The sequence below is a fragment of the Notolepis coatsorum genome (assembly GCF_963971535.1).
Source record: "Notolepis coatsorum genome assembly, chromosome: 7".
In the NCBI taxonomy this organism is placed as follows: Eukaryota; Metazoa; Chordata; class Actinopteri; order Aulopiformes; family Paralepididae; genus Notolepis; species Notolepis coatsorum.
In genome coordinates, this window is record NC_140171.1 from 47902850 (window position 1) to 47927475 (window position 24626).

At 42.2% G+C, this 24626-nt stretch overlaps 1 protein-coding gene across 1 annotated transcript; it reads right to left on the minus strand.

Moving 5' to 3' along the window:
* Window positions 1-1097: 1097 nt before the first annotated feature.
* Window positions 1098-22485, minus strand: utp6 (UTP6 small subunit processome component). Its single transcript, XM_084317898.1, has 19 exons — window positions 22257-22485; window positions 21670-21754; window positions 21171-21212; window positions 20921-21013; window positions 20745-20792; window positions 20579-20642; window positions 17064-17182; window positions 16648-16725; window positions 16447-16528; window positions 16129-16210; window positions 14892-15070; window positions 13704-13783; window positions 11762-11839; window positions 11364-11543; window positions 9427-9507; window positions 7674-7783; window positions 7339-7405; window positions 3816-3888; window positions 1098-2018 (listed from the first exon to the last, which is right to left on the minus strand). The coding sequence occupies exons 1-19, from the start codon at window positions 22346-22348 to the stop codon at window positions 1864-1866; spliced, it is 1788 nt and encodes a 595-aa protein (XP_084174024.1). The 5' UTR covers window positions 22349-22485; the 3' UTR covers window positions 1098-1863.
* Window positions 22486-24626: the final 2141 nt, after the last annotated feature.

The following is a 24626-nucleotide window of genomic DNA, read 5'->3' on the forward strand; positions in this document are numbered from 1 at the left end:
GCGATGCCTTGAATTTGTGAAGCTTTTTTTTCTTCTCAAATGTCTCCACGGTGAATGTAGAATCCTTTCTTCAATTTCTTTGTGAATTCAAGGCATCACAGGGAGAGTAATTGATATAGTAATTATCATTGTTAATGTTGGGTGAAGTGCTCCTTTAAGTCCGGGCTAGTAGTGGTGGGTATGTACATGCACAGTGTGTGATAATATCTGTATTGCATTTTTACATTACTGTCCCAGAGGGAGCAGAATAGAAAGCAACCTTCGGAAAGAGATGTTACTGAACATTCTAACAGCTTTATTGCATGTCAAAGGTTTCAGTTAAAACATTTGTAATGTGGAATTCATACAATAAAATTCTTAACTTCTAATAACATGTCTCCAAAGTAATTTGCTGCCATCAAACACAGCACACAATATTATATGTATATAAAATGTAAATTACAACTTTTAAACATTGAAGACAAAAACAAACCAGCAAAGAATTCCTGATACTGAAGAAGCTGGTAAGTTTGATGTTAAGAAAAAACGACTGCAATGCTGTTTGAACCATAAGAAGAATGGAAAGGACACTTGTTGATGTACATAGAGACAAAGTCCCTGGCCATATGCTGGACCACCATGGGACACCATGTTAGACCCCATATGTTTGTCAATTTAAAAGTGTAAGCGTCAGTTAGCTAACATTGTGTTATAGCATCGAAAGCTATGGATAATGTTGGCTAACTTGCTCAATCAACTTTCTTGACTTGCTAAATGATATATTTTTTGTATCCACTTTCTCCCATTTTTCTATATTTTTCTCCCATCCCAATTTCGTATCATCCAATTCAACCCTCCCCTGTCACGAACGCTGTTTCTTGCCTCCCACAAGCCGGCTGCAATGTGGACTAAGTCATACATAGCACAAGTCCCCTCCGGTACTTGAGGTAACAGCAGTCGCATCTTTTCACCTGCGCAGCTCGATCTCTCAGTGGCGAGGAGTAACGCGTGGGAGGCTCACGCTGCCCCCGACACTTCCTGATTCTACTGCGCAGGCGCACCAACCGACCTGTAGGAGTCGCTGTCCACAACACCCGATCCCCACCCATCAGTTTCCCACCCCCTAATACGGCCAATTTGTATTATGAACAACCAGCTAAACTGAAAGCAATGTGGAGCGCTGGGCTCGAACAGGCGAGCCCAGCGTCTCCAGCATTCGTGGCGAGCGCCTTGCCCACTACGCCACGTAGCCGCCCCTAAATGATCTTTTAAGTTGACAAACGTCATACGTGTAACTCATGGCACAACTCAAACTGGATGGCGGGTAGCGGCAGGGGGGGGGGGACTTCGCCTCTCTATAGGGCTTGGGGAGTGGATGTGACATTTGTAGTGGATCCCTCCAGGTGACTGTGGGTTGAAAGGCGGATTTTGGGGTTAAAAGATTGTTTTTGTAAGTGTTCCTGTGTGAGATGACCAGTACAGGAGAAACCTCTACCCTCGTTCCCCCCCCCCCCCCCCCATCCATTGAACATTTTGTAGTTTTAGTTTGAATTGTATTTATTGATTTAATTTCTAAATGCAAATTAATGTAAGTGATCCAACAAAGATGGCGTCTGGCATCCGTAGAAACACGTAACAACCATCTAACTTCTCACACGCTTCCCGGAGCCCTATAAGAGAAGCAGACAACTGGTCCAAAACCAACGCTGGTCCCATGGCTGCCAAACTTCCACATTGCTGTCAAATAAACTTGCTTTATTGTCATTGTCTCTAGACCATAGTAACTTATGGACCTTAGCGTAATGCAGTAGTTCATGCGTTTTTATCAACTGCAGTTCCTCGGTTGGATCCAGTCTACTGCTCGGACTCGGTGGCTGTGTTTGTTTAGATGTGTCCAGTCTGCAGGAGGGTGTATCTGGAGGTAAATCTCTCCACACTCTCTCCATCCAACAGCTTCATCGCTCTCCAGTGGATCTTGCCACAGTTCTCAGGCTGGCCGTGGGGTTCCAGCTCTTCTTGGATGTACTCCATCCACAGATCTAGTGGGAAAACAAGGGAACACTTCAGATCACATTATGCCTCTTTCCATCACTACAGACTAATTGCACAGTAACAAAACCTAACATAATGTAACACAGCTGGTTCTATTGCTACCACTCCTCTGCCCTGGTTGAATATTTACTGTCAAAAAATGTATTTGGTTGCACCTTGAAAAAATATAAATAATTGCAAATACTGTGAAAACCAATGCCCTGTTCCCCCCTTACTTTGCGGTATTGGTAGTTTGATGACAACACATTTCGGTTATTATATTTTGTCACGTTGTAATTATACTGTAATTGCAAAAATAAGGGTGTGGTAATTTATAGGATTATTAAAAACAAATGAATCACCTTACACCAATGACGTATCATAATTCCTGTCTCAGCCAAATGCTCAAGCTTCTGATGTAGACATTTTTAACTAATGTTATTAACAGAATAACTAATGTATGGATCAAACATACACTGAAAATCTGGACTACAGTTCAAAAACACATAAAGGGTACTGCAGCTTTGTCAAGGGCTATGCCCATAGTAGGGAATATAGAGTTTCTCCCATCCATGTGGGATAACACTTAAAAAAAGGTGTGCTGAGAGTGGATTAATTACAATTAACGTATTATTTGATTAAATATTTTTCACAACTGCAAGACAAATTTGCTCTACCATCAAGTGACCTATACAGATATTTTATTTACAAATTAGAAACTATGTCACTAACGTTTTGGAATGATATAGTAGTAGTAGTAGTTTATTCAGTCATCACACAATACAATAATATACACAATCATTTAACAATATTTGATTCAGGCAGTGACTATAAAAGAAGAAATGGAGAAAATATTGGAAAGAGACATTCCCATGGACCCAATGTTAGAAATATAGCGTGAACAAGTGATGGACACGGATCAGTACTAACTACATATCTTATTGATGATTGCAAAAAAAAAGATTACCATTAATTGGATAAAACCTGAGCCCCCCACGATTGCTCAATGGGTACAGAAGGTTAAACATGTATATACAATGGAACACATGACAGCCCAGCTACAGTTGAAGATGCCTCTCTTTGATAAGATAAGATAAGATATTACTTTATTAATCCCTGTGGGGAAATTCCTAGGTGGAGGTCAATTACTAGCTATCTTAGGTAGGCTTGGGACACACTGCTTCGAGATAGGATGGAGGGCAATATACATACGTGTATGTGTGTATTATGGGTATGTATATACATAGAGGTAGAAATATGTAGGTATATTTGTGTAGGTGGGAATGCTTTGGAGGAGGGACCAAATCTCAAGGTTATTTATTTCTTATTTTTAAGTGTTTACTTTATTTTATTTAGTCTGTATTGTCTTTGTACTGTCATGTGGTATTGGTGTTGGCAAAAAAAAACATGATTCTGGAGCAGTCTCTAGCATGATCTAATCAAGTCTAATTGGGCATGCTGTTTTGTTGTGATAAGAACTGGCTGGTTATTTCAGCTTGGTGATAAATAATTAAGATATTTTCAACTATTGCTTTGTTGTGACTTTTATCAGTCATCCTTTAGCTTAATGATAACGTATTACCGGTACATTATTTTACTATTGCTACTTTTAGTTTTGACTATTGTCTCTTGACATGACTATCATTATGGCCCATCAAAGGCCAACAGCAGTACCAGCAAAAGTTTGTCTGCTCTCTGCCAAAAGTATTGATGGAAACGTTTATTTAGTGAATTATCTACTGTTATACTGAAACTCCGTAGTCATTTTCTGCTGTTTGCCTTTGTAGGCCAGAATCCACTCTCACCATTGTCTGTAGAGCCAAACTCGCACAGCGCTCTCTCATAGTAGTCCCTCAGATTGCTCATCTTTGGAGATTCCTGACGAAACAAACAACATTGTTATCATTTTGTTGTCCATGGCTGTAGATTCTATGGGCCTTTTTTCATATGGACTCCTCTCGTGAACACGGAAAACACAAGTTTCATTTAAAGGCAGCACTTAACCGGAAATGTTTTTTGTTAGGAAGGTTTCAGCAAGAATTCACATGTTTGTGAAGTACCGAGCATACGACTGTGATGCGACTTGGATTCTACTGCACACTTTGTGAGTAATGCTGCCTTCAGATGATTAGCATTCTGCCCTTTGCTCTCCGCGAGGAAGGACGCAGTTATGGTATCTAGTTGATCATCATTATGCAGGTGCTAGGGCCGTCACCTTTCCCCCCAAATCAAGTTTGAACGAATCCAAACCCAAATCCACAGTCTACGGAACGCACTCATTTCTAGAGAAAGAACGTCACGATTGATAAGATGACAGACATCCTTTTATTCAAAATGGAGCACATAGCTCCTGTAGTGAGTTCTGTGCCCATATGATTTGATCAGTTTGGAGAAACTTGCACAGCCCCAGTCTGCAGGTCCCGCCTCTGCGGCCTGCTCAGCAGTCAATGAAGCAGCGAGGCAGAGTGGAGAGCCAGAGAAGCAGAGTGGAGAGCCAGAGAGGCAGAGTGGAGAGAGCCAGAGAAGCAGAGTGGAGAGCCAGAGAAGCAGAGAGGCAGAGTGGAGAGAGCCAGAGAAGCAGAGAGGCAGAGTGGAGAGAGCCAGAGAAGCAGAGTGGAGAGCCAGAGTGGAGAGAGCCAGAGAAGCAGAGTGGAGAGCCAGAGAAGCAGAGTGGAGAGAGCCAGAGAAGCAGAGAGGCAGAGTGGAGAGAGCCAGAGAAGCAGCGAGGCAGAGTGGAGAGCCAGAGAAGCAGAGTGGAGAGCCAGAGAGGCAGAGTGGAGAGAGCCAGAGAAGCAGAGTGGAGAGCCAGAGAAGCAGAGAGGCAGAGTGGAGAGAGCCAGAGAAGCAGAGAGGCAGAGTGGAGAGAGCCAGAGAAGCAGAGTGGAGAGAGCCAGAGAAGCAGAGTGGAGAGCCAGAGAAGCAGAGTGGAGAGAGCCAGAGAAGCAGAGTGGAGAGAGCCAGAGAAGCAGCGAGGCAGAGTGGAGAGCCAGAGTGGAGAGAGCCAGAGAAGCAGCGAGGCAGAGTGGAGAGCCAGAGAAGCAGAGAGGCAGAGTGGAGAGCCAGAGAAGCAGAGTGGAGAGAGCCAGAGAAGCAGAGAGGCAGAGTGGAGAGAGCCAGAGAAGCAGAGTGGAGAGAGCCAGAGAAGCAGAGAGGCAGAGTGGAGAGCCAGAGAAGCAGAGTGGAGAGAGCCAGAAAAGCAGAGTGGAGAGAAGCAGAGAGGCAGAGTGGAGAGAGCCAGAGAAGCAGTGAGGCAGAGTGGAGAGAGCCAGAGAAGCAGTGAGGCAGAGTGGAGAGCCAGAGAAGCAGTGAGGCAGAGTGGAGAGAGCCAGAGAAGCAGTGAGGCAGAGTGGAGAGCCAGTGAGGCAGAGTGGAGAGAGCCAGAGAAGCAGTGAGGCAGAGTGGAGAGCCAGAGAAGCAGTGAGGCAGAGTGGAGAGCCAGAGAAGCAGTGAGGCAGAGTGGAGAGCCAGAGAAGCAGTGAGGCAGAGTGGAGAGCCAGAGAAGCAGTGAGGCAGAGTGGAGAGCCAGAGAAGCAGTGAGGCAGAGTGGAGAGCCAGGGAAGCAGAAGAAAAACCAATTTCCGACAATTAGTTACACTTTAACGAAACAATTTCATCATGGATGAACAAAACTTTAAATGCGAATGGTTGATTTGAATTTCAAGGACTTTTTAAGCACCTTGTTAAAAAATTGGCTGTTTTCAAGGAATTCAGGGCTCGACTTTCTTTTGTCAAAAATCTAGCACTTTACGCACTTCAAGGACCTTGTGCGAACCCCGTCCACCATATCATTGTAGTTTGAACAGTTGACATTTTGCCAGGTTTGACCGATGGCTCGATTTCCAAACAAAAAGTGACAGCCCTAGCAGGTGCACATGCTAGCAGAAAGGCTATCATGCAATACCATTTGCCATGTAATGTAATACCTCTCCTGCCAGGTAATGTAGGGTAGGGTAGACAGTAATGAAAGACCACTGTGAACATACTATTAACCTAAGAAGACCAATGGTCTGTCTTCTGAGTAACAACAACAAAATGCTTTTCCTGCAAAGATCGTGGTCAGTTTATAATGTTAGAACTCTGAAACAACCACCACTCTCCCTATAGGAGAACAACGGCTCGGCCAGTTACAAATAATAGTTCTGTTCTCAAGGCCAGGGCTATTTGTCAACAATATGGTTGAACAATGGCTTGGTTTGAGCATTTGAGACGGTGGTGTTGCTCCATGCATTAGCTGACCGTGTGGGTAGAAGGTTTACACATCATGTTGAGACATGGTCGACATGAGGTCGGGGGTCAAGGACTACAGCCCCCTCAGCATCGACGGGGCACCGGTTGAGAGAGTCAACAGCTTTAAGTACCTCGGAGCCTACATATCCGAGGACTTGACATGGACCACACACATTAACAGTGTTGTGAAGAAGGCACGACAACGCCTCTACTTCCTCAGGCGCCTAAGGAAGTTCCAAGTCAGCCAGAAGATCCTTAAGAACTTCTACTCATGTACAATAGAGAGCATCTTGACCGGCAACATCACCTCCTGGTTTGGGAATAGCACTGCACAAGACCAAAGCAGACTACAAAGAGTGACACGTTCAGCCGAACGCACAATTGGAGGGGGGCTCCCCACCCTCCAGAACATTTACTACAAGCGTTGCAAGGGCAAGGCTAAGAGAATCATTAAAGACTCCAGTCACCCGAACAACTGCCTCTTTGAACTGCTGCGGTCAGGCAAGCGATACAGGAGTCTCAAGGCGAGCACAGAAAGACTCAGAAGAAGCTTCTATCCCCAGGCCATCAGGCTGCTAAACGAACAATGAATGAACACTACACAACAACAACCACCAAACGCACATAGCACACACATCCACACGCACACACTCACTTTAAACAAACACACTGTAGCACCCACTCCACACACTTATAGCACACACCCACTTTAAACAAACACACTGTAGCACCCACTCCCCACACTTTATATTTATGGATGAAGGATTGCACTACAACTCGTACACCTTACTGTAAATTGTACCTAAAATTGTACCTCATCCCATTTCTGCTTTGCACTAGATAGTACTGTACATTAGTACACTGCATAGTATTGTGTATTGTATATTATATGGTAACTCAGAACATTGTACATATGTCTATACCGAACACTGTGACCTCATTTTCTTCTTCTAAATTCATGCTATATTATGTTATTATGTTATTTGATACTATCTTGTCTAGCACAGTCTCTGGAGCGTAACAGTAAGAAGCATTTTGTATGAAAGTATTCTGTACTTCTGTATGACAACTATTAAAGAACTTGAACTTGAACTTGCTTACTTGCTCCTTCTCAATCTGGATCATTCTGGTGAAGAACGCCTTAGAGAAGGGACGGTTTTCATGTAAACTGAAAAGAGAGTGGGGGGGGGGGGGGGTGTATAATAACGATTGTCCAGTCTGACATTCACGTTTCTTCAGCATGAATCCAACACATTAAGTTCTATTTGAAATACAAAAGTATCTCGAGGAGTTCAACTTTAATTCAATTAACTTTTTATTAAATTCACAATAATAGATCCCGAGGAGGGCTTCAACATTTAAAACAAAATATATTTAATATTCCTGCTTTTTCTCCCCCTGTATGGTTTATAGCAGAGTAGTTAAATAGTTTTTACCTTATGAAAGTTTTCCTAGCCTTCTTATACCCGCCAATCCTGTATGACCAATCAAGGTAGCGCTCCTTCATCTCCATGGAAACACCTGTGACTGCAGACGCCAGACCTCTCTGAGAACAAACAGAACAAGGAACTTCCTTCATGAATGAATTCTCGTTTAGTTAGGCAATACAGTGTGCAGACACATATCCCTCTCTACTTCTACCAGTGTTCCGTACTATTTCAAGGGATAATTCTCTCCCCTCCGTCGGTCTGGGGAGGGTGTAGACTACCACTCTGTTGCAACGACCAGGACTAAAACCCGCACCGGCTTCCCACCTGCGAACACTGCCAATTGTGTTCATAGGGACGTCTGACCAAGACGGAAGTACCACTACTGGGGATTGAACCCGGTTCTCTGATGGTAGGCGAGTGCTTTTACCTCGACGCTACACAATTTTTACCATTGGTTTCAGTAGCGAGCTTTATTCCGTACTATTTCAAGGGATAATTCTGGTTATTTTCAACTAGAAAATCTGGTGTGCGTGTGTTTTAATTTTTTTTTATAAATTATCTTGACATCATACTAATTGATTCTGACCGAAATCTCATCAACTGGACCACGAATGAGCGAGTTGTGTTGTTCTTGGTTCTTGAATTGGGCTGCAGCTCCCCCAGCTGTAATCCAATCCAACAGGGCAACCGTGTAACGGACAAAGGATGTTACTAAAAGACATACAAATATGTCCTTTCAGAGTCTTCTCTTCTCAGAGTTAAACGAGATGTACAGTATTTGTCTGTTTCCGATTATATATTTGGTCTGCTGTACGACTGGACTGAAGAGACTTTGATCAGAATCGGTCAGTAGATGCCAGATGATTTCTCTCATTTTAGTCACAATTCCAATTCCCCGCACATGTGTCTCATTGCGCCATCCTCTGTTGGTCTGGGGAGGGTGTAGAGACTACCACATGTCTCCTCTGTTGGTCTGGGGAGGGTGTAGACTACCACGTGTCTTCTCTGTTAGTCTGGGGAGGGTGTAGACTACCACATGTCTCCTCTGTCAGTCTTTGTTCAGTTGTGTTCATAGGGACGTCTGACCAAGATGGAAGTACCACTACTGGGGATTGAACCCGGGTCTCTGTAATGGTAGGCAAGTGCTTTTACCTCGACACTACACAATTTTTACTATTGGTTTCAGTAGCGAGCTTTACTACACATTGTATAAATGCTTTAAAAAAAACGTTCCCTCCAAAACATCAAACCTTTGTGTTACATAGAATACATTTTTTTATTCCTGACATTTCCTCTGGCTTTTTCGTATTCCACATTTTAAAAAGGGTCAAGGAAATATTTGATTGGCTGGTTAATAGCTAACGGGACTGTGTTTCCCCAAATCATCTTAGTGCTATGTTCCATTGAAAATGCACAGACAAAGACCAGCTTAGTGGTGAGATGTTTTCTGGGAAACGGGGCCCATGCGGTCAGAGTCGTTTTGAGGACATTCATATTCACACGGCAGCCATTTTGCTCTTGTGTCATGCTCAGGTTGGCAATAGGGTGGAAAGGAATCCCAACCTGAGCATGACCTAAGGGTAAAATGGCCGCCGTGTGAATATGGTCAATGTGAGGTCCTAGGATCGTCAAAGTAAAAGTAGAGATATTATCAAAACAATAACAAAAAGAGAAACAATGGAGAGAGACACACAGAAAATAAGGACATCTGTTAGAACTAAAGGTTCTGACTATATGAACAAACAATAAGTCAGACTACCTGGAACATGGCCTCCGTCTCGTCTGCACTCTGGGTGTCCGCGCTCCACTGCGCCTGAAGCTGCCACAGTGGCAGAGACTCCTGTCAGGACAACAACATAGAGATGAACCTGGATGACAGCAGGGCCACTAGATGTGAGCAGCCGGCTTGTGGCGAGCAGAACACTTAGCATTGTGGCTGTGTGTGACTTATTGAAGAGGAAATGTCATCCTGCTAAGTATATGTATAGTATAAAAGTATAAAAAATACAAATAAAGAATAAAACACTAACCTTCTTACTGTCCTATACTACCATGCACTCCTCCTACTATACTAATATGTTTTATGCCTATGCACTCAATACTGCAGCACCCAAGTTTCAGCACGGTTTGATCATTGTTACTCAGCTGAAAGAGTTGTACCCTTCCCGCTGACTTGTCGTACAGAACTTGCAAGTGGCTTTGGATAAAAGCGTTCAGCTAAATGACTAAATGTAAGTATATCAACCTCAACGTCTAGTTCTGGAGGGAATGGACGTCGGCGTGCCGCCTTGCAGAGGGTGTTACTAGGCTTTAGAAATAAAATGCAGACCCAAGTGGCTTAGACTGGTTCTACAGGCTAGTGGTTAGGTAGGAGTATGTGTGGAGTGCAGAATAACTAGCTGTGTGAGTAGAGGTGTGAGTAAAAGAAAAAGAGGCAGGAAGAAGCACAACTCTCTCTCTCTCTCTCTCTCTCACTCCACACAAGTCTGTTTTCCAGCCATGTGTCTTTGTATGTGCCCCGAGTGCCAATATGGGGAATAAAATCATTAGTCCATGGGCAATTCCTTTGGTGTTTATAGTATTTCCAAACACTGGCTCAAGAGAAACAAGTCTCTTTGAGTGAGAGACTTACATAATGAGCGAGGTTAGCGTAATCCCCAGGACACAGCTGGTTCTCAGAGGCAGGGGATCTTACAAAACACCAGCCACAACAATGGCCAGGTACTAAAAATAGCAATCTGACTGGAAATGAGCCATGGGGCGACAGTGGCTCAGGAGGTAGAGCAGTCGTCTGGTAATCAAAAGGCTCCCGGTGCGATTCCGGCTCCTCCTGGCAGCGTGTGGAAGTGTCCTTGAGCAAGATACCCCTAACTTCTCCCGATGAGCAGGTTGGCACCTTGCATGGTTGACTCTGCAGTCAGTGTGTGAATGGGTGAATGTGAGGCATAAGTTGTAAAGCACTTTGGATAAAAGTGCTATATAAATGCAGTCCATTTACCATTCCATTTACCATGTAAAAGAAATATTAAAAAACATTTGAAATAATAATATAAAAAAAAAAAAAAAAAAAAAAAAAAAACTGAAATAGACAAATCTAATATGAATGACATGCTGATGATGATGAGGGTAAATTGGCCATATTCACAAGGCAACAATTTTACTCTTATGTCATGCTCAGGTTGGGATTCCACACAAGGTGGGAAACGGGGTGGAAATGAATCCCAACCTGAGCATGACATAAGAGCTAAATAGCCACCCTGTGGATAGGGTCAATACAATGCTCTTTTTTCTATTACAAGCCCCTCCAATTAAAAACTCTAGCAACGTATTGTTCTATCAAGTTAGACAGACAACATTTACATTTGAGTTAGATAAAGAAAAAATGTAAAAGTAAGAAAGAAAATAAATTACATTCGAAAAAAAAAAGTTGACCTCGTACACTAATTACACGGCAGTTGCATTACATCAAGTTCTTTCCCCCCAAAAAACCACCTGCGTGGGTCGTGTTGCAGACGGTTGTGTGGATGATGGAGGAAGTCATATTCTGAAGGCTAATTGGACCAGGGAGTTGGCCCACTTACACTGCAGAGCTGCTGATCACCGAGTGCTCCTATATCTGTATTTGTGCCTCCAAGGAGGACAATCAAACTACTGCTTGTGACCATAATTATGGTGTGTGCGTACGCACGTGGGTACCTTGGGATTGATGTGTGTGTGAGCTTCCTGGAATAGCCTGCTCGTTTCTCCACTCCCCACTTGCATTAATGTCTGCAAACCCAGGCTCCACACAGCCACCGATTGGCTGAAGCGTTCTGTGGCTGCCATGGCAACCCTGGCCGCTCCCTCCGCATCTCCTGACGACAGTAAGACCCCAAGCTAGATAGGCAGACAAGACAAGATCATGTTAGCTGCTCTACCTTGTACTCACTCTCACACACACACACACACACACACACACACACACACACACACACACACACACACACACACATCTTTGTAGCTGGATTGTGGAGAAGATAGACCAACTGATCATACATTGTATTACTGGCCACACTTCCATATAGAGTATCTTTACACAATTTGTTTTTTCTCACCCAGTTCTTGTAGAACTCCTCCTTCAGCAGGGTGGAGTCGTGGGCTCGCTGAAGCACCTCCAGCAGCCGCCCCAGTCTCTGTGGAGACACTCGCACATCAGAATATGGCCTAGAAACCCCAAAAACATTCAACGCACTGGCAACCTTTATTTATTTAGATTTACTTGTGTATTTTAAGCAGAGGCTTCACAACACTTACAGGAAATTAGCTAAGAGGGTTAAAGTAATGCTATGCAGCAGATGGTCTTTTGTTCTTCCCAGGGTGAATATGAGTTTTCCCCAGAGATTATGAGCGGTAAACTAGCTGAGGTTGTATACAGAGATGCTACAGAGAAACTACTGCTACAAGCACAACGCAGGTCATGAAAGACAACTACATTCAGATGAGAACTATAGTGCTGGGGAGTGTGTGTGTGTGTGTGTGCATGTGTGTACATTTAATTGATCATATACTATATACAGCATAAGGCTAGGTATACGGAATATGAAGGTATACTGTGATGGATCCATGCAACGGTATGGGATTTTACTCAGGGTTTCCCATTAATTACCTAGACCCGCCACAGTTGTATGATGAACCCAAAAAAAAAATATATATATATATATATATATTTTTTTTTACTATATAAAGTTTGCCAATAGGGATGTATATAGTATTGGCAGTGGTAGTAGTCGTAATAGTAATCCACTATATTTTTTTATTTTCTAAAAAATAAACCAGTTCAACACAGGTAAACACTTTTGCTTCATTTCTTTGATGGCTCAAATGTATGCTCTAGTCCAGTGGTTCCCAAACCTCTCCTCGAGGCACCCCAGCCATTCCATGTATTTGTTAAATTCCACCACCAGCACACCTTGATTCAACTAATAAAGGGCTAGTTAAGTTGAATCAGGTGTGCTGGTGGTGGAATTTAACAAATACATTGAACGGCTGGGGTGCTTCGAGGAGAGGTTTGGGAAGCACTAGTCTAGTCGATTTTGTGTTTTGAGCACAAAGTTCATCATAGATCTAGCCTCTTTATTTTGCTCTCAAAGTGCACCAGATTGATGCATTTAACTTTAAAATGTACAAAAAAAGTTCCAGGGGGGCATGCCCCCGGACCCCCCTAGAGGGTCGGAGGTTCACCCCCATAGTCTCTGAAAATCCTGTGGGAAACACTGTATACGGTCGTCCACGATATATATACATACCGTAAAACAAATATATACATACTGTATATTTTTAAGTGAATAAAAAATTTAAAGATTCATTGCAACAATGGGCGGCTACGTGGCGTAGTTGGCAAGGCGCTCGCCACGAATGCGGAGACGCTGGGCTCGCCTATTCGAGCCCAGCGATCAACATTGCTTTCAGTTTAGCTGGTCGTTCATACTAATACACATTGGCCGTATTAGGGGGTGGGAAACTGATGGGTGGAGATCGGGCGTTGTGGACAGCGACTCCTACAGGTCGGTTGGTGCGCCTGCGCAGTAGAATCAGGAAGTGTCGTTGGCAGTGTGAGCCTCCCACGCGTTACTCCTCGCCACTGAGAGATCGAGCTGCGCAGGTGAAAAGATGCGACTGCTGTTACCTTAAGTACCGGAGGGGACTTGTGCTATGTATGACTTAGTCCACATTGCAGCCGGCTTGTGGGAGGCAAGAAACAGCGTTCGTGACAGGGGAGGGTTGAATTGGATGATACGAAATTGGGATGGGAGAAAATATAGAAAATGGGAGAAAAAGTGGATAAAAAAAAATTATTCATTGCAACAGTATTTTAATAAGATAAGACCATGGCAACTGTTATTACAAGGTAAAGCCATAAAAATAAAAATTGTATATTACATTGTAATTTGTACAGGAAAGATACGGTGATGTGATATTATGGGCATATCGTCCAGTCCTACAGTATACCGTCACGAGGTCATTTGTGGATTGAGTGGTTTGTTATTATCAGCAAACCTTGTCCTTCAGCTCCTGAACGTTGGTCTTCCTTTTAAAGCGCTCGGAGCAAAAGGTCACGTAGCAGGTCCACATGGGCTCTGCAACACACAACACAGCAGCAGGCCGGAGCGAGGCCTCTTCAGTTAAACTAATCTATATACAGGTGATCAGGCCTAGTCTAGGTAGGAGACCTGGAGGGTGATAGCAGCTCATAACATTCAAATAATACATTTTTCATTTCATTTCAACCTTTATTTAAAATCGTAAGCATCTGAGGTTTCCCTCATTTACAGAAACGACAATTGTACAAAATGTAAACAGTACACAATACAAACAATATTCACAGAAATTTTAACACCAGAGTAAAAATAAAAAAACTTTTCAAATAATTTAAAAATATCAGCTAAAACAGTTACAGGTAGTCACACAACGGTCTGAAATCATACGTTTAAACATTCCACATACATGCTGAAAATAGGACATCACTATAAAGATAGTTGTCTATTCAAAATAGTAACCTAAATAAAAGTAAAATACTAACCTGAAGCTATAGACATAGTTTAATTGTGTTTGTGTGTATACATGCATAAAATGTGTGTGTTTATATATCAGGGTTCCCACAGACATTGCTAAATGAAATTCAATGACTTTGAAGTACGTTTACAAGCACTATTTCTCATTTTCAAGGATGTCACACGAAGAATACAATTCACTTTTAAATGCTGTTTTTTTTAAGCATCTTCTTGGCCTGCTTGCCAGCTAGAGCAAGCTAGAGCATCACACGCAAATAAATGAGGAAAAGCAGTTGGAGCGAGCGAGACAGCGACTCGTCAGATTTGATTAAAACAGAACAAAAAAATACGATTTCTTGATTCAGAACAATTTGATCATGGATGAACAAAACATTCAATGCGAATGGTTGATTTGAATTTCAAGGACTTTTTAAGCACCTTGTTAAAATGGGCTGTTTAAGAAATTCCAGGCCTTGACTTTTGTTGGTAAAAAGATCAAGCACTTTAAGCACTTCAAGGACCCCGATATATATTGTGTAAAATGTTATATATTGTAAAGAAACTCAGTGTTAAGAGCGATGCGCTGCTCTGTTATGCCGCCTGACTCATTACATCAACACTGATTACTGTATTGTAAAACATTTTATGAAAGGTGCTATACAAATAAAGTTATTTATTATATATGAATATCTACCTGTGTTGAAGCTCTTGAGGCCCTCCTCATAGACCTGGCAGCAGCGCTCCTCTCTGCGGGCGATGTCAGAGGCCCGCCCCTTGGCGCTCTGTAGCTCCTTCCCTGCCCCGGGCGCCTCCAGCTCCCGTTTGGCCATGAAGTCCCACGTCACACTGTCCTCTGTGAACTTGGACTGCAGACTACAGATGAGACAGAGAGAGGTGAGGAAGGTGTCCACTCTTTGGTCATCAAGTCTCGTGAAAGGGGAGAGTAATGATGTGAACAATCAGAGTCTGTACATATTCCGTGTCGCAAACGTCCTCTTACTCTGCAGAAAAATAAAGGGTGATTTGATGTCTCTAGAACTCCTTTTCAAAAGAGGAGGGAAAGAAAATAGGTCAATTGACCTATCTCAAACCCTGCCCTCTTTTCTTGATCCTCCAATCATAACGGTTTCTTCCCTTGGACAGACAAAGTTCAACAAGTTTGGCCAAGGGAAGCAACAGTTGTGATTGGAGGATAAAAAAAACAGGGCGGGATGTCTTCTGATCATCTCTGGATTTAGCCGCATCCAAAAAAAATTACCATGCAACTGCCTTGTGTAATATGTACATGTTTCCACTTAACTCGCAAGGTCCCACATCATACTTTCCTCTGTGTACTTACTCTACAAAGGAAATGTGAGTGTGTATGAGTGCATGTGTGTGAGACACAGATTAAAGGACACATCTAAAATTAACATTGAAAGAGATAGTTCAGAGTTTTGGACACCGAGTAGTGTAGTCAATGCAAATCTATTAGCTTACTTACCGAGTCCCACGGTTGGAGTTCGGACCGAGTGAACCGGAAAGCCAACGGGGTCTCGAAAACCAAACGTTTTTTTAATCCACACCACAACATGCAGGCAAAAGGGTTAAAATGTAACACAAACCCATGGTCCGCCAACATTTCAGATTCTTCTATCAGTTGACACTATTTTGTTTCTAGAAAAGAAACGGCTCATACGCACTGGAGCCTTTTTGTTGTTTTGTTTTGGAAATGGGAAACCCGTTGCCTACATGTTGTGGTGTGGATGAAAACCTTTTTTGGTTTTATGACTGTTTCTGCCATTTGCTGCCTATTTGTTGAACCTGGCCAGAACTCCAGCCACAAGACTTGGTAAATAAGCGAATTGCTTTGCATCGACTACACTACTGGCAAGCATTTCATAGAACTTAAGGTCCAAAAATTTTAACTATCCCTTTAAGTAACGCCTTACTCTTGAAGGATGGTGTCTTGTAATGCTTTAGTGAAGTCAAAGATGGCTGCGATGTTCAGGAGTGACAGGGTAAACTCTGCTCCTGTGGAAAAGAAGAGGAACACAATTAACATCCTAAACAAATAATAAATAAACAAAGCGTGATGAAGATAAACTGTCACGCAAGTTAAATCAAGAGCGACTCAAACAGTTAAGATATTTAAACCACTGAATGTTTTTAAACCATTTCAAAATAAAACATTTTAACCCCCATCCAGGATCAAGCCATTTCTAAAGGTTGACCGAATATTAACATACATCAAGACAGAAAGGCTTTACCTTGGAGTTTCTCTGTAGCATCTCTGTATACAACCTCAGCTAGTTTACCGCTCATAATCTCTGGGGAAAACTCATATTCACCCTGGGAAGAACAAAAGACAATTTCTTTAGAGTCCAAATACATAATGAGACCTTTGTGTGTGTGTGTGTGTGTGTGTGTATGTGTATGTGTGTGTGTGCACACACACACACTACACTCACCACATCCATCTCGGCCTGCTCCAATTCTTTCTGTTCCATCCTCAGTTTCTCTGCATTCAACAGCTCCAAACGGAAGTACTGACAAACACAAACACACAGTCATTCAAAAGTAACAAAACAGGCTTATTTACTTATTTACACTAGCTTGGCTTACAGATGAGCATTTAGCATGTGACATTGTGCCAAACAAGTGTAATAACCTAACCTAAATGCTACTTATCCTATAAATGTAATGGTTGGAAATGCTTTGGGTGAAATGGTATTATAAATTCATGGGGGGGGGGGGGGGGGGGGGGGGGGGGGTGAGATTCACTCCTAAATCAGTTTTATAAAAAGGCCCTTGGTTTGGTGATCTTGGTCAATATGCTCCTAGGCCCACTGGGCCATTAGAATGCCCAACCCTGTTATATCTTTACCTCCTGGTAGACCTTCTTGTTGTCTGGGTGGAAGCGCAGGGCTCGAAGGAATAGGTGCCTGGCGTTCTCTGGAGAGTTCAAGTCCTCCAGCTCACTCTTAGCAGCCATGATCCACAGAGCTGGAGAGAGAGGCACAGTCAAATAATCTTCCATTCATAGGAAAGATGTTATTCTGATGTTGTCCTGTTGTCCTCCCAACACATATTCAATCATGGGTTCCCACAGACATTGCAAAATGAAATTTAAGTTTTTTTCCTAAGCACTATTTTTTATTTTAAAGGGGCATTTAAAAGGATATGGAAGGAAAAGGAAACTAAAGTGTGAAATGACCATAGTATTGTATCCATAGCTATAATATAGAATATAGTTATAGCTCTACAAACAAGGTGACGGACTCCATTAGTTTAATGTGTGGCACTGAATAGATGGGCCCCAAAAACAGCGAGGCACCCAAAGTGTTGAAACCAATTTCCGACAATTAGTTATACTTAAAATTTTAAAAATATATATTTCTTGATTCAGAAATTTTTTATCATGGATGAACAAAACTTTAAATGCAAAATGGTTGATTTGAATTTCAAGGACTTTTTAGGCACCTTGTTAATAAAAATGGGCTGTTTAAGGAATTCCATGCATTGACTTTTTTTGTTAAAAATCAAGCACTTTAAGCACAGGGGTGGGCGATATAGTGGTAGAAATTATACAGTCTGGTATAAATTTGTGCTATATCGTTTTCTACTTGACAGGTACACGCAAGTATGCGAGGCCCAGGTGTAAATATTTGGTGTCAAATAGACAACCCATGTTGTACAAAGAGTGTTGAAACAGTTGTATGTGTTTCACACAATATGGAAATGATCTACTGTATAATAATTGCACTGTTGAGACCCATGGTAAGAAACAGGTGTTCTCCCATAGAATAGAATAGAAATACTTTTATTATCCCGAGGGAAATTTGACACTGCAAATCGCTCAACATTTAAACATTTAGACAGAACAGGTCACGAATAAGAATAACAAAACAAATCAAATTGCCTAAGATAAGAGTAGAATCAAATAGAATAAAAATTGAATAAAATATACAGTAAATAAATACAGTAAAAATATACTGAGGTCTACAGTAGGTGTAATATTGCACAGTGCTGTTTCAAAAGTAAGAGTCCAGGGCCCTCATTTATCAACTTGACGTACGCACAGATATGTGCTTAAGCCGTGCGTACGATCATTTCTAAGCAAAGTGTGGGATTTATCAATTTGAACTTGTGCTTGACTTTGTGCGTATATTTAAGCACAGGTCGGACCATGCGTACCTGGCGCCCGTTGGTAGAATATATTATTACAACAAGGAAATTAGCTTCTGTGCATTAGTTTCAACACTGGCATGTTCTGTATGAACTGTAATTCATTATAGTTCATTGTAAAATAGCAACAGTAGTGTAATTATGGTCAAAACCCTATAAATAGCATTTGGAATAATAGATCTTTCTCTCAGAATGAATGCAGCATGGTTTATATAGCGTTATCGGAATATACGGGGTGTACTGACTGACTGCGCTCCGCGTAGCTCAACTCGTTATTATTTTGCGCACAGACCGCAGAAACACGGGAACGTTTTGATTATATTTAAAAGGCTTTACGTTAAACGAAACAAGTGGAATTTCGAAGCTGTAAGCAGAATACAAGTCATATGAACACCCACGATATAGTGTTCTTCCCCCTTTTTACTGTATAAGAAAGAATAAAAAACGCATTGCAATGAGACCAGGGTGTATGTGTATTACAAAACCCTTGCAATAATGTGTCTTAAATGAATGAAAAGCATACATGCTCTGGACACAGAGCATATATCGTGTGGGTGATATGACTTGTATTATGCTTACAGAATTCCACGTATTTAGTTTTACAATGTCAAAGCCTTTTAATATAAATCAAAACGTTCCCGTATTTCTGCAATCTATGTGCAAAATAATAACGAGTTGAGTTCTAACAAAGAACGTATTACATGCTGGTATGCTGATAGAGTAAACTATTATATGAATATGATATGATATAAGGTATACACTGGTCCGTCGCATTCACTGGTATGCGCAAGTTACTGTTGCATAATGTAGGCTATGGCTGCTATTATATGTAATTCATATAGGCTACCTAATAGTATATGATTTTTAGAGGCATCTATTTTGTTGTCGGTAATACCGACAACAAAATAGATGCCTCTAAAAATCATATTATAGCCAATCGAACACAACTAATAAAGGCATTCATATTACAGCACGGTTATAATGACACACAACCAACGCCAAACAGTGGTCAACGAACGGTCTTTATTAGTATTTTGAGCTGTCCAGGCAGAATTGCAGCAATGGTCTTAGGGAGCCGTTGATATCTGACATCACGGTGTACAAGTCCGCCTTTTATTTATCCCATAACACGCGTTGTGTCTTCTTGGTTCGGCAGCGCCTCAGTGAACAATCTCCCGTGGAGTTTCTCAGAGTTCCGCTCGGGTCAGTCCATTATTTCACATCCCAAGGGGGGTGTTTCATGACCATATATGGATAATCATGCACGAGCATTGACGGTAGAACAAAGAGGTATTTATCAACACGGAGGAGCATAGGACCTGTGTACGCACGGTTGATAAATCCCAATATTTCTGTGCGTGCACACATTCTAAATTCTGTGCTTACGTGTGGAAATAGAACATTTTCTACGTCACATTGATGAATGAGGGCCCAGGAAGATGGTGACTGTCACTCTGTGCTCAGTGATGCGGTGAGGCACAGTGATGCATTGTATAGTCTGATGGCTGTTTTAATGAAGGACTTCCTGTGCCGTTCAGTGCTGCATTTAGGTAGTGTGAGTCTGGCACTGAACATGCTCCTCATGTCAGCCAAGTCTTTCCCTGATGGCCTGGAGTTTAGCAAGGCTCCTCCTCTCCGCCACCCTCGCTAGGGAGTCCAGCTCCACCCCAACCATGCTACTGGCCTTCCTGACCAGCTTATCCAGCCCGTTTGCGTACCCTGCTCTCAGTCCGCTGGCCCAGCAGGTCACAGCGTACAAGAAGGCGCCCGCCACCACCGAGTCCGACTCAGAACATCCTCAACATCCTTGTACAGACATTGAAGGATCTCAGCCTTCTGAGGAAGTTGAGTCGGCTCTGGCCCTTCTTGTACAGTGCCTCTGCGTGTTTTGACCCGTTCAGTTTGTTGTCGATGTGCACACCGAGGTATTTGTACTCCTCAACCATGTCCACATCGACTCCCCTGATGGAAACTCTTAGAGTTTCTTGTACTCATATAATAGAGCTCTTGTACTCATAAAACAAATTAGATGGTATAACAAGAAACACTAAATTACTATGATATTTGTACCTTCCAGAAATGTTAAAGACAGACATTTAGACCATATCACCCACCCCAAATTATCTCTAATGATCGACATTGGATGCAGGCAGGAGAGTGCACATGATGGCCATATCGAACAATGAAAAGTGGGTGAAATACATGGTGCTGTACCTGGTTTGTCGGGGTGGATGGCCAGCATGGCTGAGAAGACCTTGCTCAGCTGACCCTTAGTGCCCTGTTAGTTGGGGCAGAAAGAGGAATATTAACTCATTCTCAGTGAGAAAGAGGAATATTAACCTAGACTTAAAGTGTTTGGGAAAAAATTATCATCACATACCCATTTCTTACGGAAAGCAATGTGGGAAAGCCATAGTTGCACATCACTCTGGAAAAAAAGCAATAAGAAAATCAACACATTTTCTATTCCCAACCCGTCTGAATTATTTAATTGGTACAATGTATCAGCAATTATCAAGACGAATATTAGCTTAATTAATGGTTACTAGTAGATACCTTCCATTTATTTGTTGCCCTTCTGAAAACATTGTCTATTCTGTGGATGATGGGGAACTCAATCTCGTCTCTTTTGAAATGGTAGCCAATGTGCTGCAAATGAAAAGTGAGAAACAGTTAAAACTGTAGACATTTTTGTCAAGCATCAAGTACCCAGTGATTTGGACCATGGGATAATGTGATGCTGCGTGTGTTATTACTTTCCCCAGAACACAATTTGAATTATTAAACTGTAATACAGGCCACTTACTGTCCTTCTCTTCTTGATGAGTTCCAAGACATTGATTTCATACTATAAATCAGGAAAAGCTGAGGTTAGTATTTTATTCATCAAGGGTCATTCATCCCCCAGCCTACTTATTATGTCTAAACTCCAGGGTGTGGCAAATCATGTTACAGTAGACCAGTGGTGCCCAACCAGTCGATCGCGATTGCGATTGACAGGTAGATCGCGGGCTGATTTCAAGTAGATCTCGATTAATAAAATTAGATAATAAAAAAAAAAAAAAATCAACTCCGCCTCTCCTTGTTAACTACAACAAGCAATGCTGTTTGGTATTTAAGATGAGGTCGGACTCGGCACTGACAGATTTGTGTTCATTATGCTGCTTTTATAAAGCCTCAAATGGCTTACAATATACAATTTTGGCTGGTAGCTCTCGGCTAGGTGGTAAATTTAAAAGTAGATCTTGGTTCAAAAAAGGTTGTGCACCCCTGCAGTAGACTGTTTGCAACTGACATTACTTTACCTGAATGAAAGCGATGAAATCGTCTTTGTTTACGATCAGCCTGTGCAGTTTATATTCCAAGGTTGTTGCTCTCTTGAGCATGGACCTGTAATTCAGAGTACTCGATTACACCATCATCGCAGACATTGATTGATTGAAAACTTTATTAACAGATTGCAGAATGGGTACAATACAGTACGGCTCAATACAAAACAACTGCTAAGAGGATGCAGAGACCAGAAAAAGACTTTCGTCTTGTTTACATCGGGGTCCCCCATTTTCAATTAATCAGGACATTTATGACATACAGAACAGTGTAGCAAACATCTTGGAAGACAAACGACAGGTGACTGTAACCAAATAACAGTTGGTGATCATTGTGGGACAACCGTGCCCAGTGAAGGCATTACGCCATATAGGTAGAAATGGCGAATTAATTCATAAGCCGCCTGAGCCAGTAGCTGTGCCGACCCGCTTTGATCACTACTAGCTCAATGTTTTGTTTCTTATTTCATCCTGCTAAACATGTCTTATGATCCGATGGCGAACCTATGTGGGCTACTTGAGATCTTGGTGACTGCAGCAACGTTAACGTTATATGTTCTTACTTGACTTCTTTTTTGGTGAACAGTCCCACTCTTTCCAACTGTTCCAACTCCGGGATTCGATCCTCGATCCGCAGTTGAACTATCTCCGCCATCGTTTCTTGTCCCCGGTTAATAAGTCACGTCTGGTTGACAGGTGAGATGGATGTTATTAATACAACATGTCCCTGACTCCCTGTTATTAAACTGTTAAACACAGAACAGTGGAGCAGCTAACTGACTGGAGCTCATCTCCACACGTGTGGAAGTTGCTATTGCTGTATTTCCGGTTCCGTTGCCCATATAGTTCCGTGTGGAAACACGTTTTAAATAACGCGTTATTATTATCAACATTGGAAAGTATCTTGTAACTTCTTGTTACTAACTGTTCGTCTCTGGTGGTAGTTACTTGATTATTCATTTCCTAGGGGGGGTCGGGTGTATGGTATGGGGACAATGTTTTTCTTTTTCGCAAAAAAAAGAAAACACTTGCAAATGCAGTGTGTATTTACAACACACATTTCACATTGAATTATTCTTTTACTTTTAATTTTACTTCTATTAATTTTTATTATTATTATAATTTTTTTATTTCTTTTATGTTCTTCCATTTCATTGGTTGTTTTATTCATTTTAATTGTTTTTATTCATTTAACTTTTTATCTTTATCTCATCTTCAGAACATCCCACTCCACTGACACATACCTTCTCTATTTAAACGACCACATCAAACAAGAGGTGGACGCGGGCAAATACTGCAGCATGGTCATGCTGGACCTACAAAAGGCCTTCGACACTGTCAATCACACCATTCTGATTGACGAGCTAAAAGCAATTGGTTTTGATAGTCTATCAGTGAGCTGGATGCAATCCTACCTGGAGGGAAGAGAGCAGATGGTGGAGGTAAACGGTACCCTATCCCCCCCCCCCCCCCTCACAGTAAGCTGTGGTGTTCTACAAGGAAGCATACTAGGTCCGCTACTGTTCCTAATTTATGCAAATGACATGTCGTCAGCTTGTGACTGCAACTTGTTCCTGTTTGCGGACGACTCAGCCCTGCTGGTCTCTGACAAGAACAAGTTACAGGTTGAAAAAACCCTCAGCTCAGAACTATGCAAAATCTGCATATGGCTCGCTGATAACAAACTATCATTACACATGGGCAAAACAGAGTCCATTCTCTTCTGTTCAAATAACAAACTCAGCAAGACCGACGGCTTCTCAGTTACAGTGGGTGACAATATTGTCACAAGGAAAGAAGATATTACCTACCTGGGTTCCATCCTATAGGCAAATCTTTCCTGTGACAAAATGGCATCCAATGTAATAAAAAAAGTCAACCAACGAACTCGATTCTTGTACCGGATCTCCTCACTGGTAAACAAGAATACCCTGAAGACTCTGGCAGGAGCACTCATTCAAGGGTACTACGACTATGCTTGCACCTCATGGTACCAAAGCACCTCAAAGGCGCTAAAAACAAAATTACAAACATCTCAAAACAAACTGGTCAGACTACTGCTTGACCTTACTCCTAGAACCCACCTCACCCCTGCCCACTTTGACAACCTATAGGATGGCTTAGAGTAGACGACAGAGTACAGCAACTTGCAATGGGCCTGGTCTACAAGATACACTACACAACCAAGGTACCCATGTACATGTGAAAATACTTCCCAAAGGTCAGTGAATACCACGATCACAACACCAGAGGGAGCTCCACAAATCATGTTAAACCCAGATTCGGCTCAAACAAGGGACTAAACACGTTTCGCAATTATGCCACATCAATGTGGAACGCCCTACCCAAAGCTGTAAAGGAATGTGAATCACTACTGTAACTGAGGGGTACAATTCCCTGACTGTATTGTTAGATATGATATTTAATACCACTACCTCATGTACTTTAACTTCTGGCCACCCAGTACAAGATATAAGTATGATGAACACTTTCCCACCTGATGAAACGAACCAACACAAATGTACCAAATCGAAGGTTTAATACAGCAAAGGGTGTATACAACGATCACTTAATTACATTTATGATTTGAAATATGGAATATGCACTTTTATGGCAAATGAGTATTCGTAGGTAAATCAACATTGAATGTCCAATCTCTGGTTGCGCAGGGAGTAAGTATACAACCTGGAATATTTAGGAAACGATAGCGATGGTACTTAAATGATTATAGCTGGATACACTAAGGGGGGGGGGGGTCCCGCTGGTTGTAAGACAGTAGGAGGGGGGGGGTTAGAGAAGCCGCTGGCGGTATCCCATCTGGCCGACGGTATCCCATCTGGCCGACGGTGTCTTGGGAGAATCCAAAGTCTTGGACACGGTGCCCACAGAACCTCGGGCCGCAGACGAATACAGCTGGACCCTCTGTGGAACGG

Excerpts from the sequence above, each read along its gene's own strand:
- utp6 (XM_084317898.1), bottom strand. The coding sequence starts at position 22,348 with ATGGCGGAGATAGTTCAACTGCGGATCGAGGATCGAATCCCGGAGTTG. Across the intron at positions 15,071-16,128 it reads CAAGACACCATCCTTCAAGA|TCTGCAGTCCAAGTTCACAG; the intron begins GTAAGGCGTTAC and ends TCTCATCTGTAG. Across the intron at positions 11,840-13,703 it reads TTCAGGAGCTGAAGGACAAG|AGACTGGGGCGGCTGCTGGA; the intron begins GTTTGCTGATAA and ends GTGTCTCCACAG.